The sequence below is a fragment of the Arachis ipaensis genome, chromosome B8 (assembly GCF_059453495.1).
Source record: "Arachis ipaensis isolate K30076 ecotype BB chromosome B8, ASM5945349v1, whole genome shotgun sequence".
NCBI lineage: Eukaryota > Viridiplantae > Streptophyta > Magnoliopsida > Fabales > Fabaceae > Arachis > Arachis ipaensis.
Genome location: NC_142443.1, coordinates 6018950 through 6038646, shown reverse-complemented (window position 1 = coordinate 6038646; position 19697 = coordinate 6018950). Strand labels below are relative to the sequence as shown.

The following is a 19697-nucleotide window of genomic DNA, read 5'->3' as shown; positions in this document are numbered from 1 at the left end:
AATGTATTTTCATATAATTAAATCTACATCACACAGTTGAACTAACTTTTATAATTTTATTCTTATGATCTCATATAATAAAACAATCAGTTTGCATATATATAATCAGATGAATACATTTTTAAAAGAAAAAAAAGGTCAAACGAAATCCTTTAACATGAATTATATATTTTTATATGGTATATTTGAACAAAAAAAATTTATATATAAAAGTGAGAGTGAATGGTATAACAAAAAAAAAAACCCGAAAAATTAAAATAACTAATAATAAAGAAACACTAAATATATATGATATAATCTATTATATCCAGGGACAGATCTAGAAATTTTAATACGGAGGAGTTGAAATTTAGATAAATTTTTTTATTCTATAAAAATAATTAACATATATTTATTAGAGTTAATTTTTTAAAAGATTTATCAAAAAATATATATATAATTATAAATTTTTTTCACAATTTTATTTTTAATATTACATAAAAAAATAACAATATCAATAGTATATTATAAAATTATAAAATATCAATAAATTATAATGTGTTTAGTTAAAAATTATCACATATTAATTAAAATTAATTCTTTCAAAAAATTTTAAAAATTTAAAAATAAATTATAAATTATTAAATATTTGAAAGACACACCTTTATAAAATACAAGATATAAAATATTTTTATAAAATTTTTTTTTAACAACGTATATTTAGAAGAAAAATGAGTATTTTTTACAAGAAAAGAATATATAAAGTATATAATGTATGTGATTACCAAAATATAACTATGTAAGTCATTATTAATATAATAATATAAATATTAAATATATTAATATAAAAAATAAATATTTTTTAAAATAAATATAGAGATTATTATACAAAAACTAATTTAAAAAATACAAAGACTTGATGGTATAATATTAAATTAGTTAAGTAAAAAATATTAGTGAATTAAATAATTACAATATAAATTTATCACATAATAAAAAATAATAGATATAAAACTACTAAATTACATAATATTTTTTTATTTTTTAATACATATTTCATATATAAATATAATTTGTTAAAATTTTAGGGGGTGGAGGCCACTACTCGCCCCCTCTAAGTCCGTCCTTGATTATATCCAAACCAAAAAATATTTAAAAAAAATTAGTAATTTTTTTTGTAAGCTTTATTTTATAACAACAAAAAAAATAATGATTTCAATTGCTTTAAAAAAGTATTAATGCTGGTAAATATCCCACAATGAATAATTATTCTAATATTCTCAATTTATTTTTCCACAAATCATAGCTTTCGTTACAGCAGCATAACTCTTTCAATAGCTATTGTTACTTTGTTAGTGAATACAGCATGGCGGTGCCGCACCCGCACTTAAAACTCTTAATATTCTGCAGATATTTTCTTAATCGGATAAAAATTTAATTTTAATGTATATATATATATATATATATATATATATATATTAATACATAAATAATCATAAAAAAACCAAATATAATTATATAATTGTATAAAATATTATATTATTAATACATCAAAATTTAACTCCTCTAATAATTGGTTAGATTTTCAAAAGATGTTACCTTTAATGATATAATCTATTATCTTTTCTCTCATCACATACTTTTTTTAGATTTGGTAAAATTATTTAGTCATATCCACCTTAAAAATCTATGAGAATAAACAATTTCATTTGTTTTAATTAATTTTACCAAGTATCAATTCTTATTATACATTTTTTAAATGAAACTTTAAAAGAATATATGAAAAAAGATTTGAATATATTAAAATATAATATGTATAATATAATTTATGTAACTCTATTTAATCCGAAGCAGATCCAAAATCTTGTAAAAAAATACCGATGACTAAAAAATTGTATGTTATGAAATTACTCGTCTCAAAAGCTTAAGCTGATAGAAGAATATAATATTAATGGTTATATTTCTAACATTGTATAATAAAATATAATATATATTTGATAATATTTTTTTTAGTTTTTCAAAATATCTTTTATTTTTATCTTAGTTCTATTTAAGAATTTATTGTTGACCAATAAGATGTTGTATATACAAGACAGCATTTAAACACCAATACTTATTTAAACGAACGAGTAAGATAACCACTCAACAAATTCAAATTAGTCAATTTATTTGATAATATATAATCATGATTAGTATTTTCTTTTATTTATAAAAAATGTTAATGATATCAGGAAATTATTCATCTTGAAAATTTAAATAAATAGAAAGAAGTAATACTAATAATTATATCTTAGCACTCCCTTTCAAGTAATATTATCTTTTTGGGTTTATTTATTTTTTGTATAGACATTTTTATTTATTTATTTGATTTATACTATTTATTACTTTTGAAATTCACTAAGAATTAAACATTAGACTTTTTAAATATAAATTTTTGATACTATGTCATAAATTCTATTTAATTAAAAGATGCTGCCCGAAATTTCCCCGCAAGGGAAATGTATTTATTGCGTGAAACAATAAGACGCTGCCCAAAATTTATAACTGTAATTAAAATCAACATTAATTTGTCTTGACTCTTAATCCGATAAATTACGGTTGACAGAGCCAAACTACATAAAATTTAGTACGCGTTTTCATATACCGTTAGTTACAACCGCTATTTATTATTTCAATTAGGTATGGCAGAGTTCACAAGTAATAGTGTTGAGGAGTATTTCAAAGAAAAGACCATTTTAATTACTGGTGCAACTGGATTCTTAGCCAAAAGTTATTATCTTGCATCTATATCTATACTTCTGATGCTGAAATTAGTACAATGATTAACGCTCTAATGGTTCTTTTAAAATTTTAATTTTGTTTATAGTTCTCGTGGAGAAGATATTGAGGGTTCAACCCAACATAAAAAGGTTATACCTTGTTGTGAGAGCATCAAATCCACATATAGCTGTCCAACGCTTGCATAATGAGGTACTCATTTTCGTTTAATTTAGTTGTTTCATGATCAGGTGCAGGGGCGGAACTACATTATAGAAAAGGGGGCAATGGCTCCCTAATTTAAATTTTTTATATGTAAATTATATGTAAATTTTAATTTAATTTTCTTTAAAATTTTATTTTAGTTTTATTTTATTATGTAAATATTTTTGATTCCTCTAATATTTTATTTAGTTTCGCCCCTGATTAGATGCATTAGTTAGAAATTAACACATATGAACTACACGTAATACATAACGTGACTAACATTTGTTTTATTGAAATTAATAATAATAATAAACTTTTCATTTTTCACTAAAAATACTGACTCCTTTTATATACACACACTCAAAGACAGATTCATGTATTTGTGGGGGCAAACGCCCCACTAAAATTTGAAATCTTTTTAAATAATACATGATGATATTTATTTGTTCTTATTATATTAAATTATTATAAAAATTAATTTATTATCATATATATATTTTGCGTTTACTATTAACAAATTTTTTAGAACCATAATCTCTAACTATGTAGATCCACTATAGGACAAATATTAAACAAATTTTATATCGACATATTTATTATATCTATTATTTATGTAGGTCTTTGAGAAGAAATTGTTCAAAATGCAAAAAGATAAGTGGGGTGAAAAATTCAGCTCTTTTTTAGCCGACAAAGTGGTGGCAGTTGCAGGTGATGTTTCTCTTCACAATTTCGGAATCAAAGACCAAATCCTCATTGAAGAGATGTTGGATGCGATTGATATTATAGTGCACACTGCGGGAACTACTACACTTGATGAAAGGTGAAAAATGATGTGTACAATAAGATTTCATTAATATTAGCAATAATAATAATAATTAATGACAACACTTACTTCAATAAATTAAAAATACTAAAAATATTTTTATAAAAATATTAAAATATTTATTTAAAAATTTAATTTTTTTATTTAATTACATTTTAAATAAAAATAACATTTTTATAATATATCAAAATCAAACTCTATAATTCACTATTTAATAACTGAAAAAGATAATTTTACATCACGATATATAATTATACAATTTTCATTCGAATATCTATTATAATTAATAAGCCGCTATATAGCTTTATTTATTTGGTTATTGTTATCTTGTTTATTTTTTACAGATTTGATGTTGCAATGGATACAAATACAATGGGAGCTTATAATGCTATAAACTTTGCTAAAATGTGTCATAGAATAGAAGTTTTTCTTCATGTATCAACCGGTATGTAATATCTCAATTTTATAAATATGTGAAATAACATACATGGTTCGAATTAACCGCGAAAAGTTGAAGAACAAAAAAAAAAATGATAAGATGCAAATGAGAGCAGCAATGTACCTGATTTAAAAATTTAGAAAGTCCGAAATAAGTTCATCTTCGAGAATGATAGTTTTCGATGGCTAACGTGTTGTTGAATTAGCAAGGAAGAATGCTTTAGAATTTCAAAATTACTAGGCAGTTTGAAAAACAGAATGATGACGCTGATGCTAAGAAAAAGACACTCAAACATTACTCTTTTCTCTTTCTATGGATTATTTTATGTCTTTTTACTTGTGAGAATCTCCTGTTTTGTTATTATTTGAGAAGCATTAAATGTTATTTTCAACAAAGAAGCATTAAAATTTGGGGAGAAAAAAAAGTTAAAAATTTCCTAAATTTGATTTCATGATCTAATTTTAACTAATACTATTTCTAATGATACCAAATTTTGTAAAAAGTCAATAAAAACTAATTTTGCACAAAATCTTAATTTTATAATTATTTTAAGAGGAGTGTTAGGGGACAGCAACTTTTGTGATTTGTAGCCATCAAATAGCTATCAGCTATCAATGATGATTTTATTGGTGTGAGATTTCATTCAATGACTCACTTTTCTTTGCTGGTTACATGTTGGCCAAAATTTGATAAAGTTGCTGGCCCCTAAACTTTTCCTTATTTTAATTTAAGACTTTGAAACTTTTGATACCAGAATCAAATAACGATTTTTATTTAAAAGAAAAGTGTGGCCTAACAAAAAATTATGGTTATATGCTTAAAATAGTAATAATCATAATTATTATAAAAGCTCTACATATTTATGATATGTTTGATTTACATGCAAAAATCTCTCCCTTCTCGTAATGTTTAGCCCCCTAGGCGCTATCTAGTAAGCTAAGCTATTTATCAATTTCTAAACTTCAAAAGAAAAAAAAATATATTTGATAAATTTATATTTTGGATTCAGCTTATGTTTGTGGAGAAGCAAAAGGATTAATACCTGAGGAATCATTCCGTATGGGCCAAACACTAAAAAGCTCTTTAGAATTGGACATCAGCTTAGAAAAGCAGTTGATTGAGGAAAAACTTAGTGAACTCCAAGAACAAAATGCCAATCAAGAAACAATCACCTCAATAATGAAAGAATTTGGAGCAACAAGGTAAATCATAATTATATATATATATATATATATATATACATATAAATCCTGAAAATTTGAGTTCTGCATGCAACGATAATATTGATGATCCATGCGTTCTTTATTCCTTTAAGGTTGTGTTTGTTTTTGAGAATAGGATAAGACAAGATTCTTAGAACAAAACACAAAGGATAGAGATATAAAATTTTGTGTTCTTATATTTTATTTGGTGATAAATTAAAATAAATTATAAAAATCCAATTTATTTTCATTCAAAAATTTTGAAAAGAAAAATATAATAATAAAAATATATAATTATAAAAAATTAATAAAAATAATAAAAAATAAAAATAAGTTGTATCTCTTGTTAGTGTCTTTGTATTATTCCTATCAGAATGAACACAAAATACACTTATTCATTATCTTTGGACATAATATCTCTGTCTATGTTTCAATCTATCAAACACGATTTTGTGTCTCTGTGTTTCTATCTCAGTGTCCCGTCCCCTGAAATCAGACGCAGTCTTATAGCCCCCTAATTTTCTGGTTATGTTTATGAAAATTCTAGGGCAAATTTGTATGGATGGCCAAATACGTATACATTTACAAAAGCCATGGGAGAAATGCTTGTGATGAGCATGAAGGGAAATATACCATTGATCATCACACGTCCTACTGCTGTGATTGGCACTCATTCAGAACCTTTTCCGGGTTGGATTGAAGGTGTTAGGTAAATAATCACTCAATTTAATTATCACATATGTGCGTGTATGTAATATATAATTATTTGAGTAATTAAATGATATAATTTTTTGTGACTACAGAACTATAGACTTTGTGTTTGTTGAGTATTTCAAAGGAGCAATAACTAGTTTTGTTGGTCATCCAAATATAACTATGGACCTGGTGAGTCTCGGTCTCACTGTATTCTTCAAATAATTTTTACTTTGAATGTTTTTATTTTCGGACTCTTAATGTTGCATTTTGCTTCTCTTACTTGATAATTAATTTTTTTAAAAAAATATCAAATGAATGAAATGATGGATGGTGCAGGTACCAGCAGACATGGTAATAAACTCAATGATCATAGCGCTGTTGGTTCATTCTAAGTGTAATCTTTCCAACAATTTCATCTGCTACCATATTGGTACTTCCCTAAGAAATCCAATTAAATTTTCGGATATTCAAGAAATAATGTATCTTTATGTTACAAGCAATCCCTGGCTAAGAAATTATAAAAAGTCAGGGGCTTTGTTTGAAAAAATGGTATTCAACCCAAGAATTACTGAAGATCATGAATTTCAACAAACCAAGGTATTGGTTCAAATAAGTTAACTATGGTTTATATTTCCAAAATGTTTATCCATATTGAATCATATTCTTTACTGATAATACTTAATTATTGTCCCCGTTTACGGTATCAAGGATTCAAGGTTGAAGAGGACAATGAATCTTTATAGGCCTTATGGTCTCTTCGAGGGCATGTACGTACATGCTACATATTCAATAATCATTAGTTTATATATATATATGTGTGTGAAATACTGTATATATCGAATTCATTACATTGATTTGTATATAATTTATTAACAGTTTTGATGATGAGAACACAGAGAAGCTGCGAATAGCAATAAAAGGAGTTGGCAAGATGGATAAGGAATATAACTTTGATCCTAAGAGCATTGATTGGAAGGACTACTTGATGAATGTTCATTTCCCAGGTCTAATTAAGTATACTATGCAACCAAAGATGTAACCTTAAAACAACAGATTATTATTAAACTACTCTTCTACCTTATCCCACGACAACAATAAAAAAATTTCGTAATCTACAAATTTAGTCCAATAAAATACATAAATTCAATTACAATTTTAGTCTTTATTATCTTATTTTATATTTTCTTTATCTTATCTTTAGTTCTTATCTTCTTTTTATTTGCTTTTATCTTTCCTAGAACAATACTCTATATATATTTAATTTTATCCTCATAGTTTACAATTCAATTCAATCATTCAAAAAATACAAAGTTAAAAAAAAACGCTCTTTTCTTCCTCTCTTCTTTTCTTCTTCAATCGATAATAAATGGCGTCAATGAAGAAGATCACTTTGAAAAGTTCCGATGGCGAGGCGTTTGAGGTTGACGAGACAGTGGCTCTCGAATCGCAGACGATCAAGCACATGATCGAAGACGATTGCGCTGACAGTGGAATTCCTCTTCCAAACGTCACCAGCAAGATCCTTGCGAAGGTGATTGAGTATTGCAAGAAGCACGTCGATGCTGCTGCTTCCGAGGAGGATCTCAAGATGTGGGATGCTGAATTCGTTAAGGTCGATCAGGCCACGCTCTTCGATCTCATTCTGGCTGCAAACTACTTGAACATCAAGAGCCTCTTGGACCTTACTTGCCAGACAGTGGCAGGGCAAGACTCCGGAGGAGATTCGCAAGACATTCAATATCAAGAATGACTTCACGCCGGAGGAGGAGGAGGAGGTCCGCCGCCAAAACCAGTGGGCGTTTGAATGATGATGATCTGCTGCTTCTCCTGCTGCATGCATAGCTTCTGAGATTGGGTGCCCTGTGGTTCCATTTATGCTATACTTGCTAGTTTTACTTTTATGGTTTATCTTGTTTTCCCTATTTTTGTTATGTCAATGTTGGTGACTTGGTGACAAGACTTTCTCTTATTTGGATCTTGAAATTGTAAGTATTTGGTTATGGTGGAGGAATGATTTGTTTCTCGGTATCATGTTTTAATGTTCAATTCTTTGCCAAGCTTTTTTCAAAACAAGCTCTTTCTGTTTTCTCTTCAATGAGAAGACAAAAATAAAGATAAGATAAGACAAAGAAAAGAAAAGATAAGATAATAAAGACTAAAATTGTAATTGAATTTATGTATTCTGTTGGGTTAAATTTGTGAACCACGAGACTTCTTTATTATTGTCATGGAATAAGGTAGAAGAGTAATTTAATAATTATTGATATTTTTTACATTTTGTTAGGATTTGGTGATTGTAGGAATTGCATTTGAAATTTCGATTCGCCTTGGTGTTGTTTCAGATTGCCGGTTACACCTCTTTAATTTTGTGTGTTTGTTGTAGTGGCTGTAGTGTGAAGATAATAGAATTGGAAATCAAACTATGGTTGGAATTAAAATAAAAAAATAAGAAACCCTTTTGTATTTTAAATCCCTTGCTTGGTTATGAATGTCACTATGTCAGCCACCAACATGGTTGCCATGAAAAAGTAACACCTTAATATTAAAGCCTGAATCCATGGCCTAAATAACGATCAAAATATAAGGTTAAACGTGAATGATTAATCTTGATTCAGATTGATTCAGTTGTGTATTGCCTAAGTGTACTCTAGCTGATATATATACACCAAAGCAAATAAATTCTGTTGAGAACAGAACCAAAGCAGAATATCTCCCTAACTAACTAAACTGAATTACCAGAATATAATTCGTAATTAACTTTCCCTCTTTCAATCTAATTTTCCTGACTTGGTGCTATATCTCTATCAAAATCCATTGCTAAATATAGAACGATCGACCAGTAGATAGTGTCATCGCAGTTCAAATCTTGACAAACACAAGATACAAATGATTATATCTGCATTTTCAATTTCACAGAAATTGATAAATAGACAATAAACAAGTCAAGCTCAGTGCATAAAGACTGAGTCAGAATAATCAAGACTGAAGGCGGTTGAATTGGTTGAGATTTGTTTCGTCAACTCTTCTCTTCAAACACGATTTCTTGCTTCCTAAGCTACTCTAAACTCTGCTGCATCACAGCAGCTATTGTTCAACACATAGAAACTTAATATAATTAATTATTTAGAGGAGTGCTAGGGACCAGCAGATTTTGTGAGTTGTAGCCATCAATTAACCATCAATAATGTATTTAAGGGTGTGAGATTTCATCTAATGGTGAAGAATCACTCATTTTCTTTTTGCTGGCTAAGTGCTGGCCAGATTTTAATAAATCTGCTAGTCCCTAGACTTTTCCTAATTTATAATTAGGTTCGGTGAATAGTAGAGTGTCACATGCATTATTTCCATAATCACCAACATGTTTATGCATTGTAATGTGTATAAATATGGTATCACTACCTTATGGGCATGCATGTCATCATATTGTCTATGTTTATCGAAACATAAAGTATTTGCCTTTGATTTTGCTAATAATTATGTCAAACAATAGAAAATTTTTCGGTTAAATTATGTTGAAATTTGTTGAATGTATTAGATGAGTAGTTGAAGATATATTTTGTTAGATGGGTAGGTGAAATGTGAGGTGCTTGGCTTCCCCAAAAAATAGAAGGCATATATATTAGCACCGTGCAATAATAGAAGCAAAGCAAAGCAAAGCAAACATATAGGTCATGCATATAATCATATTGTCTATACTCTTCAACACATTATTTTGGTTCATTATTTTCATTACATCTCTCATAGTTCCTCTGCTTTGAAATTTCTCCTTCTCATCACAAGAAGAACTACTTAATTATCTCAAATGGAGTTGGAAAGTGTATTGCATTTCCTTGAGGACAAGACCATTCTAGTCACTGGTGCCACTGGCTTCCTAGCGAAAGGTAGTAATATATTATATGTTGTAAAACAATGCAACTTGTTTTGGAGGTCTAATTACTAATACGTTTAATTTTATATGCTTTTAATTAATTATTAGTTGTTATGGATTATTGCAGTTTTTGTAGAGAAGATACTAAGGTGTCAACCAAATGTAAAAAAACTTTACCTTCTTTTAAGAGCTACCGATACTGAATCTGTCGCTCATCGCTTGCACCATGAGGTGACAAAATATTTTGGTGCAATATATATGATCATGTAAATAATAAACAATGTCCCTTATTATTTCCTATATATACTAAAAACTTGCTGATCACATTCTAGCTTTATTTTAAAATCAATATACATATTAGACTATATCTCTAACTATATGGATTTATTATAGGACAAAAATTAGACAAATTTTATATCGGTATATGTACTATATATATATATATATATATATATATATATATATATATATATATATATATATATATATATATATATATATATATATATATATATATATATATGTATGTATGTATGTAGGTTGTTACTTAAATATCCGTTATTACATTTTATATTGATGATTTAGATTTGTAAAGATAATTTTTTATTCTAATTGACCAAATTTTTTATAATATATAATTTATAATAATAAAAATTTTAAATAATATCACAGATATTAAAATTGAATATTTAATTTAGCATATAAATGTATAAAAAAATTTATTATACTATACAATAAGAGGTATTACACACTATTTTTGGAGAAAGCATTACCATTGGCATGTATGTAGGTCTTTGGGAAGAAATTGTTCAAAATGCAAAAAGAAAAGTGGGGTGAAAAATTCAGCTCCTTTTTATCCGAGAAAGTGGTGGCTGTTGCAGGTGATGTTTCTCTTCACAATTTTGGAATCAAAGACCAAACCCTCATTGAAGAGATGTTGGAAGAGATTGATATTATAGTGCACAGTGCCGCAACTACAAGACTTGATGAAAGGTGAAAAACGACGTACAATAAGATTTCATTTAATGTAAACAATAAGTCGGCGAAAATGTTTGGTAACAAAAAAAAAATTAGCCAAAAATAGTCATAATTTGTCTTATTTAATATTCATTAATTATTGCGATAATTAATGAATAATAAATAAAACAAGTTTTAACTGTTTCTTTTTCCCTGCCATTACCGATTATCTTGTTTATTTTGTGTAGATTTGATGTTGCAATGGATACAAACACAATAGGAGCTTATAATGCGATAAACTTTGCTAAAATATGTCACAAAATAGAAATTTTTCTTCACGTATCTACCGGTATGTAATATCTCAATTTTATGAATACGTATAATAACACATACATATATAGTCTCTTACTAGCTAGTTGAAAATCGTACAACACATGCAAAACTGAAATGTTATTTGATAAATTTATATTTTGGATTCAGCTTATGTTTGTGGAGAAGCAAAAGGACAAATACCTGAGGAACCATTTCGTATGGGCCAAACATTAAAAAGCTCTTTCGAATTGGACATCAACTTAGAAAAGCAGTTGATTAAGAAAAAACTGAGTGAACTCCAATCACAAAATGCCAATCAAGAAACAATCACCTCAATAATGAAAGAATTTGGAACAATAAGGTAAATTGTACATATAGGGTCTATATAGTAAAATTTTCTTGTATAAATTCCATGTGTAACATTACATATGAAACTTAAATTTCAGCGTGCAATGATTGTAGTGATGATCCATGGTGTTTTTAATTACTTTATATAGCCCTCTAATTTTCTGGTTACGTTTATAAAAATTGTAGGGCCAATTTGCATGGGTGGCCAAATACATATGTATTTACAAAAGCAATGGGAGAAATGGTTGTGACAAACATGAAGGGAAATATACCGTTGATCATCACACGTCCTACTGTTATAATCGGCACCCTTTCGGAACCTTTTCCGGGTTGGATTGAAGATGTTAGGTAAATAGCCACTCAATTTAATTAACATCTAGACATTTTTTTTAATGGAACTATATATATTCCGATCCATCCTATGAATAGATGATTATTTCAGTAGCTAAATGATATAATTTTGTGATTATTGCAGAACTATAGACTTTGTTTTTGTTGAGTATTTCAAAGGAGCAATAACCAGTTTTGTTGGTAATCCAAAGATAACTGTAGACCTGGTGAGTCTCACTCTTTAAATAATAAATCGTTTTTACTTTAATTTTTTTGGATAATGCTAGGTAGAAAAAAAAAAACAGCAAGAACTTGTCTTATTTAGCATTAATTAATTATCGCAACAATTAATAAATGTTAAATAAAGCAAGTTATGTCTGTTTTTGGCTGATTTTTTTTGTTATCGAACATTTCCGAATTTTTTTTGTATCTATTTGGTTAAAATATCACACAAAACTAAACGAATATGAAGATGTGAAGCTAGTTTTTAACTTTTTATAATTATTGTCTTTGGAGGAGGTTATTAGTTTGATGTTTGAAGTGGATAGGTTTCTGAAACTCTTAAGTATTATATTGTTTTATTTTTCTTCTTTCACTTTTATTTATATATAACATAAAATATCAAATTATGGAATTGAAATGATGATGCAGATACCAGTAGACATGGTGACAAACTCAATGATCATAGCGATGTTGGTTCATTCTAAGAATAATACTTCAAACAATTTGATCTACCATATTGGCACTTCGTTAAGAAATCCAATTAAACTTTCAGAAATTCAAGACATAATGCATCTTTATATTACAAAAAATCCATGGCTAAAAAATTATGGAAAGTCCGGGAGTTTGTATGAAAAATTTACATTCAACCCCAATTATACGGAAGATCTTGAATTTCCCCAATACAAGGTATGGGCTCAAAAATTAAGTTACCAGTTTGTATTTACTTTGAATTTTTATTTTATGTTATAACTAATAATTTATTCTAATTTCTCCTTGCTTGTTACGGTGTTAAGGGATCAAGGTTGAAGAGAATAATGAACATGTATCGTCCTTATCTTCACTTTGAGGGCATGTAGGTATCGCAATACGATATCTAACTAATAATAACTAATTATGTTATTGATGTATATATAAAAATGCAATAGTTTTTATTTATTTGTCAACAGCTTTGATGATAAGAACACGGAGAAGCTACGAATGGCAATAAAAGGAGTTGGCAGTGTTGAGAGGAAATTTAACTTGGATCCCAAAAGTATTGATTGGAAGGAATATTTGGTGAATGTTCATTTTCCAGGTCTACTTAAGTATTCTATGCAACCTAAGATGTAACCTTACAAGAACACTTGTCTCTGTTGGAAAGTGGGGTCCCAAAATAGTTTCATACTTTCATACGATTGTGTCGTTTTAAATTGCTAGCTACGATTCTTATTATGTGTTTTATCTGTGTGTTTGTAATGCAAATAAAATAGAAATAATCTTACGTTTCTGTATACATGTTATGTACATTATGATTAGGTATCTTTTAAATTTATCTTTTAAATAATTTTTTATTATTATACTAATTTTAAAAAAATCGAAATAAACACATTTAGATAAATTTAATATTTTTAATTTAAAATACAAATTCAAAAAATAGTTTGAGTAAAACTAAAATTCAACAATTTAATTTTAAACTTTTTAAATTTTAAATTTTTAGTAAATCCCAAAACACAGGTTTCACTCTATTAAACCTTTCACTCCTGTAAAATTTAGATCTGTAGTACGGAACAAGAAAAACACCCATTCAGGTACACTTGAAAAATGTAGCCAAAAGTGAAAAAAAATGATGCCTTAGGCTACGGCTACGCTTTTTGGGCTATGGCTACGCTTTTTGGGGTGATTCCTATTCGGCCGTTGCCTATTCTCAAAAGCTACGCTTTTCTGCACCAAGGGCTACGCTTTTGGCGTTTAGGAATAGGCTACGCTTTTCAAGTGATGCTGTCCAGGACCAAAGGCTACGCTTTTCAGCTTTCATTCTTCCAGAATAGGCTACGCTTTTTAACGCTACTGCATCACTTGTAAAGCGTAGCCACATTGTATACCATGGCTACTTTTTATAAGCGTAGCCTTAGGTCCCTCTTTTTTTTTATATATATACTATAGCTACTATATATAAGTGTAGCCTTAGGTCTCGATTTTTTTTTTTTGTATAATATAGCTACTGTATATAAGTGTAGCCTTAGGTCTTGTTTTTTTTTTTCTATATATAGATATATATAATTATCTAATAATTATCAATACAACATAATAGTTAATATGATTACATGTATAATAATTCTGCATTTTTATTTAGATGAGTTGAATATTATAAAATAAAAATAAATACATAATTATACTAAATAATTTCTTTAAATAATATCAAAATAACCATAATATCACTTAAAATTTACTACTACTAATATCAAAGCTGACACTTCTGTTTCTGACTGTGAAAGTAGAGAACTTAAAATGAATATACAAATATACAAGCGAAACAAATTTGCAGAACATGAAAAGTATTTACAATTTCTTTTGAATTCCGGAGACAAGTCATCACAGTTTGAAGACCAGCATCACCAAATGTATCTGCACTACTACTTCCAAATGATATACCAGCAGCATTGTGCTCCTTCTTTGCCTTCCGAATATGCAAAGCTTCAAGATGGCTATGAAGTATTTTATTCTGAAGGAGGTTGATGACATCAATCACACAAGTAATTTGAAAGAAACCAATGCAATAAAATATAAATAATAAAAACAGTTCACACTATGTGGGCTTGCCATAAGGAAGAAACAGTGTTACTGCCTACTATCAAATACAGTTTATGGACATGCTGTTTAAATTGCATTACAATGTGACCCATTATTTCTTTTATATTTTGAGTTGAAGATAAAGAGAAAATACAGAGTTAGGAGGAAGAGGTCATTCAATCACCGACAGTGGCACAGACTGCACATTGACAGTGATTAACTAGACTTGCTAACTGTAACTGATCTTAGGTTGCAAACTGCAACCAACACTCACCAAAGATACCAAATAAATTAACAGTCCTGTAAATAATGAATTCCTCATATACACATCAATGGACCACAATTTTTTAATGTGTTGGGTAGACAACAGTTTAATACTAGACAATAAGAGCAAGTTAGGACACAATAATTCAACAAGAACACTGAAGGATAACTGAATAAGGCATCAGTCAAACTAAACGGGTGAAAAGAAAACCTGCTCATTTATTTCATCATATTTCTTCTCAGCGTCATTTCTTGCCTTCTCAAGCAATTTCTTCTACTCTTCCCACTTAGCCTTCAGTTGACTCTGCAAAACACAAATATGCAAACAGGGTGAATTATCGGTACATCTATCCAGAAAATCAAACAAACCAAAATTCCAGTAAATTGGAAAGAATATATAAAGTAAGTAGACAAAGTGTAAAACAAACTGACAAATGCAACAGTAAACCATGTGGCTTATAGGGAAATCCCAATGCAAGAAGAAATGAAAAATCCAACTGAACTAGCACTATCAAAGAATCACTAGACACACTGCAAGTTTCACACTGCTAGTATAGCATGAACAAAAACAGCATCCACTTCACCCTGTCATCATAGTTACACATTTACACAATCAAGCCCATAATATCCAAATAACCAATCACATGAAAAAGAAGTTAGCTCTTTTCATTGCCTTGGACACTGTATTATTTAGATGGCATTTGAAATACTAACATCAGAAACATCAGAAAATACTTCTCCAAAAGGACTTTGTACAACAGCAACAAAGGCATACCTTGGGATAACTGGAGCAAGAACAAGTGCAGGATTTTGGGAGAATGCAGCAGTTTCCGAAGCCGCAGCTACCTTGGCAGCATTTTGATTCAAGACAAGAGCTACTGAAATAGCTCCTCCTCCTCCATTCAGGACAGTACAAAATGTTGTGATAACAAAGCAGCATCTTTTTGTAGGTTAAAGATAATAGGAATAATAACTGCAGCACTACCGAGCTTCATAGTATTTTGTTTCCTTTTAATGAACTAAATAGTGCTAATAAGGGAAAAAATTGCTAACATTTCCTATCATTTTATATTAACTTTGCCTATTAAATTAGTTTTCTGTGCAGAAACATTAGACTTGCTTACCGGTCTTTGTATAATTAATGAGTTGTACAGTAACTTCAGTTTGGTTGTCAATCGCTTGTCTGATTTTTTTCACAGTTGCTGAATCTGTTTCAAGTCCTTGAAGAAATCTGAATGACCAAGGAGTATTCAAGTTAAAGATAAACTTGACATAGATAATTTCCAGTTAAATCAACCTCTCGAATGAAATTTTATAATATTCTAAGATAAAATGCAGGATTTTGTGGAAGTGTGGAATATATATGAGGTGTGAACCAACAAAGTGTCAATATAATCAGAAAAGGAAGTTCACCTATGTTTCCATTTCTGTTGTTATTGAACATAGATCAAATTTGATATCTGCCTTTTGCATGTACAAAGCAAATGCTTGCAAGTTATGGATATCTATCATTATGATATGCTGAACTCCAGGATATTGAACCTATTATATACAAAAGAAATCATAATTGAAAAGTTCACTCCCTCTCAATTACAAACACAACATTTTGCAATCTTGATGTTAATATTCTCATCCCAACTATAAGCAGCGTATTGTAACACTGTCATACCAGAATTATTTACCAATTCAATATCATTTTCTAAAATCAATTCCACTAAATACTCCACAAAACCAGTAGATACAAGGAATATAGGATAACTCGATGTAACATTTGTACCTCAGAAGATGAAGAATCGAAGACCCAACCTCCTTCATCAGTATCTAGAGATGCCAGATTACCTTCTTTATTTAGAACAGGCAAACCATGTCCTATTATACAATAAAGGGGTCAACTTATGATAAGAACAAATAACAAAAGTTCTTTTAATTTTTGGACAGAAATTGCAATAAATTGAAATAGCAAAAAATTGTTGTAACGCATAAGAACATCAGTAGAAATGGAAATTAAGAAGAGAAGAAAAAAATGAATGAAAAATCAAAGGAAAAAATTAATCAAGAAAAAAATTATGGCCTGCTAATCTCTGTTGGGATGCAAAAGATTACTAATGAACTGAGCCAGCAACTGAAGATAAGAACAAACCTGAATTTTCTGACGTGCTTCCTTGTGCACTTGAAACTGGATTTGGTCCCTCCATATATAATATTTGACATACCTCTAAACAAAAGATAAAGTAAGAGGTAAGACATAAAACAAGAAGAAGCAAGAGTGTAATACTCCAGAATCCCCAATTTTCGGCCGAACTAGCACATAGCAAAGCTGACCTTACAATCTGACTGGGCAGAACAAGTCCTTTTCCATCAACACATCATTTTTCATTATAGTAATCCATTGACTCCTCAGCAGTTGGAAAGAACTGCAGCACATTTAATTTGCCAAATCTAAGTAAAAATGAGCAGCATAAAGAGAAAGATGGAGTAAATGTAAAGTAGGTTCATTAAATTTAGAAGAAAATGTTTAGATACTACTCACCTTTAAGAATATGAAATCCATTTTCAAAATACTGTACAGAATCTTCACATGTAAAAAAAACCCTTTCAATTGCAGGAATTCTAAGCTGCAATCTCATTCTTGTAAACTCATCCCTTCGCCTTTCCTAAACACAGCACCTGAATAGGCAATCAATTAAAACTAGAACCTTAATCATCAGCAATAAATTCTAATCATAAGAGTTGAATCCCAAATCAAATTCAAATAGAAACCCCAATCACAGATTTTTGAAGCCAAACAGGACGCGAGAACATAAATAGCAAGAGAGATAGAGAGAGAGACCTGGTGACCGGAGAGCTGGTGAACTGCAGTCCGGCAAACATCTCCGGCTTTCTTGAAAGGTCAAAATTGGCCATAAGAATTAAGAACGTAAAGCAAACTGAACCTTTTTTTCAAACTCTGCAACCAAGATTACGGGCACTGATGTTACAATTTTATAGCCCTTTACAACAATTACAGCAGCATCAACTGCAAATTTTACTGCAGCTAGAATTGCAACCAAAAATCCAAACCATGATGGGACAAATAAACTTTTTCTTCAACAAACCATTTAATTTTGTAACAAATTAATTAAATTCATAAATTTAGAAGCAATCCTCCAGCACCGTTGATTACCCTAAACACAGAATTGGGTATTGGATGGAATCAAAACTATTCAAGTGTTTAGAAAATTTTCGTGATCAAATGGTAAAAAAGAATGTCTTGGCCTCAGATGCCGTGAACAAAACACCAAACAAATTACTCGAATCTAATTAACTAAATACAGTTCAATACAAATGTCACCTGAAAAATAAATAAACATCTTAAAATGTCACCCAAACCAAATATGATTTCAGCTCAAAAATGGCGTATCTGGCTCATGCGTTACTCTCAAATTTCAACATTCTAATTGAAATACAAGAAATAAACAAGACCATAGTTGTTGTGTTTGTGATTACAGAGCAGAAACCGGTTACTAAAATCGGAACCCTAAACCCCCAAATTTCAGAATCAAATGAAAATTAATACATACCTAATCGACGACGTGAGCACAGAGAGGACGACGAGAAGCGCAGAGATCGACGACGGTGTGGGCGGCGCGCAACGATCAGTGCAGGAGGGCGAAGAGGAGCGACGGTCAGTGGTTAGTGGTGAGTGGTGTGTGGCGGTGAGTGGTGACTGGGGTTCGATCTTCGCGATGGTGAGGGTTTTCGATTCGCGGGATGTAGAAGGGTTTTCTGAAAGGGTTTTCTTCGCGCGGTGAATGGTGACTCTTGGAGGGTTTTCTTCTCTGAAAGGTGAAAGGGTGATGACGAGCTGAGGGTTTTCTTCTCTGAGTGTGAGCTGAGTTTGAGCTGAGGGTTTTCTTCTCTGAACCCTTCACTAAGGAAAGCAAACGTAAGGAAGAAGAAAATAACCCTTCATTCGAGACCACTGCAAACAGAAGAAGTAGTGAAAACACCGGTCACTCTTGGTTTTCTTCTTTGAAAGGTGAAAGGTGAAAGGTGAAAGAGTTTTCTTCTCTTGGAAGGAAAATTTTCACCAAGTGTGAGCTGAGTGTGCGTCCTTACGCCAGGAAAAAATTAAGAGGGAAAAAATTCACTCAGTGGCAAATTTTTGGCTCTAGATACATTAGGCATCACTTTTAAAATGCACCCAAAACTTAACAAATAGGCTACCCTTTAAAAGCGTCCTCTTTGATACGAAAAGTGAACCTATAGATATCAACCTACGGCTACGCTTTATAAGTGATTTCTAAAATACCTAAGGCTACACTTTTTAAATGATGCCACAATTGTGTATCCTTTTCTCTTATAAAAAGGCAACATGGAGAAAAGCGTAGCCTATTCATAGAATAGGCTACGCTTTTCAAATGTAGTTTAAAAAAAGTGTGGCTGAATGGGTATTGATCCACACTATTCTTTTGTCGCTCTTCATCTTCCCTGACTTCTCTAATAACAGATTCTATCTTTTTAATCTATGTTTTTGTTTGTATAGAAAAAAGTTTCATTTTTATAAGAATGACTTTGAAACTATTATAACTAAATAAATATAATAATTGCTATTTTCACATCCATCTTTTTATTATTTTTGATAATTTTGAATGTGTTTACAAAATATTTAGTTTGCTATTTATTATTTTAGATGTATTTACTTAATTTTACTAAAGAAATTTATATTATATGTATTTTCGAATGTGTTTAAAATATATTTAA

The 19697-nt window shown here is 29.6% G+C and overlaps 2 protein-coding genes, 1 long non-coding RNA gene and 1 pseudogene across 4 annotated transcripts; 3 read left to right on the top strand and 1 right to left on the bottom strand.

Annotated features, from left to right (window-relative positions):
- The first annotated feature begins 2660 nt into the window (after nucleotides 1–2660).
- Nucleotides 2661–7159, top strand: LOC107610394 (putative fatty acyl-CoA reductase 4). Its single transcript, XM_088495281.1, has 10 exons — nucleotides 2661–2748; nucleotides 2846–2949; nucleotides 3561–3763; nucleotides 4111–4211; nucleotides 5215–5407; nucleotides 5955–6116; nucleotides 6211–6292; nucleotides 6440–6700; nucleotides 6812–6870; nucleotides 6980–7159. The coding sequence occupies exons 1-10, from the start codon at nucleotides 2661–2663 to the stop codon at nucleotides 7140–7142; spliced, it is 1416 nt and encodes a 471-aa protein (XP_088351407.1). The 3' UTR covers nucleotides 7143–7159.
- A 254-nt stretch (nucleotides 7160–7413) lies between these two features.
- Nucleotides 7414–8123, top strand: LOC107613669 (SKP1-like protein 1B pseudogene; annotated as a pseudogene).
- A 1731-nt stretch (nucleotides 8124–9854) lies between these two features.
- On the top strand, nucleotides 9855–13361 carry LOC107613667 (putative fatty acyl-CoA reductase 4). The gene is made up of 10 exons (XM_016315767.3): nucleotides 9855–9984; nucleotides 10099–10202; nucleotides 10762–10964; nucleotides 11177–11277; nucleotides 11409–11601; nucleotides 11775–11936; nucleotides 12064–12145; nucleotides 12570–12827; nucleotides 12935–12993; nucleotides 13088–13361. Exons 1-10 carry the CDS (start codon nucleotides 9906–9908, stop codon nucleotides 13248–13250), a joined length of 1404 nt encoding a protein of 467 aa, XP_016171253.1. The 5' UTR covers nucleotides 9855–9905; the 3' UTR covers nucleotides 13251–13361.
- A 912-nt stretch (nucleotides 13362–14273) lies between these two features.
- On the bottom strand, nucleotides 14274–17882 carry LOC110265624 (uncharacterized). 2 transcript variants are annotated; one of them, XR_015896703.1, is made up of 10 exons: nucleotides 17785–17882; nucleotides 17485–17608; nucleotides 17277–17368; nucleotides 17095–17169; nucleotides 16732–16823; nucleotides 16368–16496; nucleotides 16079–16185; nucleotides 15730–15850; nucleotides 15166–15258; nucleotides 14274–14622 (listed from the first exon to the last, which is right to left on the bottom strand). It is a non-coding gene; the product is annotated as an uncharacterized LOC110265624 (long non-coding RNA). The 2 variants fall into 2 exon arrangements; XR_015896705.1 differs by having other exon boundaries at nucleotides 15730–15832.
- Between the last annotated feature and the right edge of the window lie 1815 nt (nucleotides 17883–19697).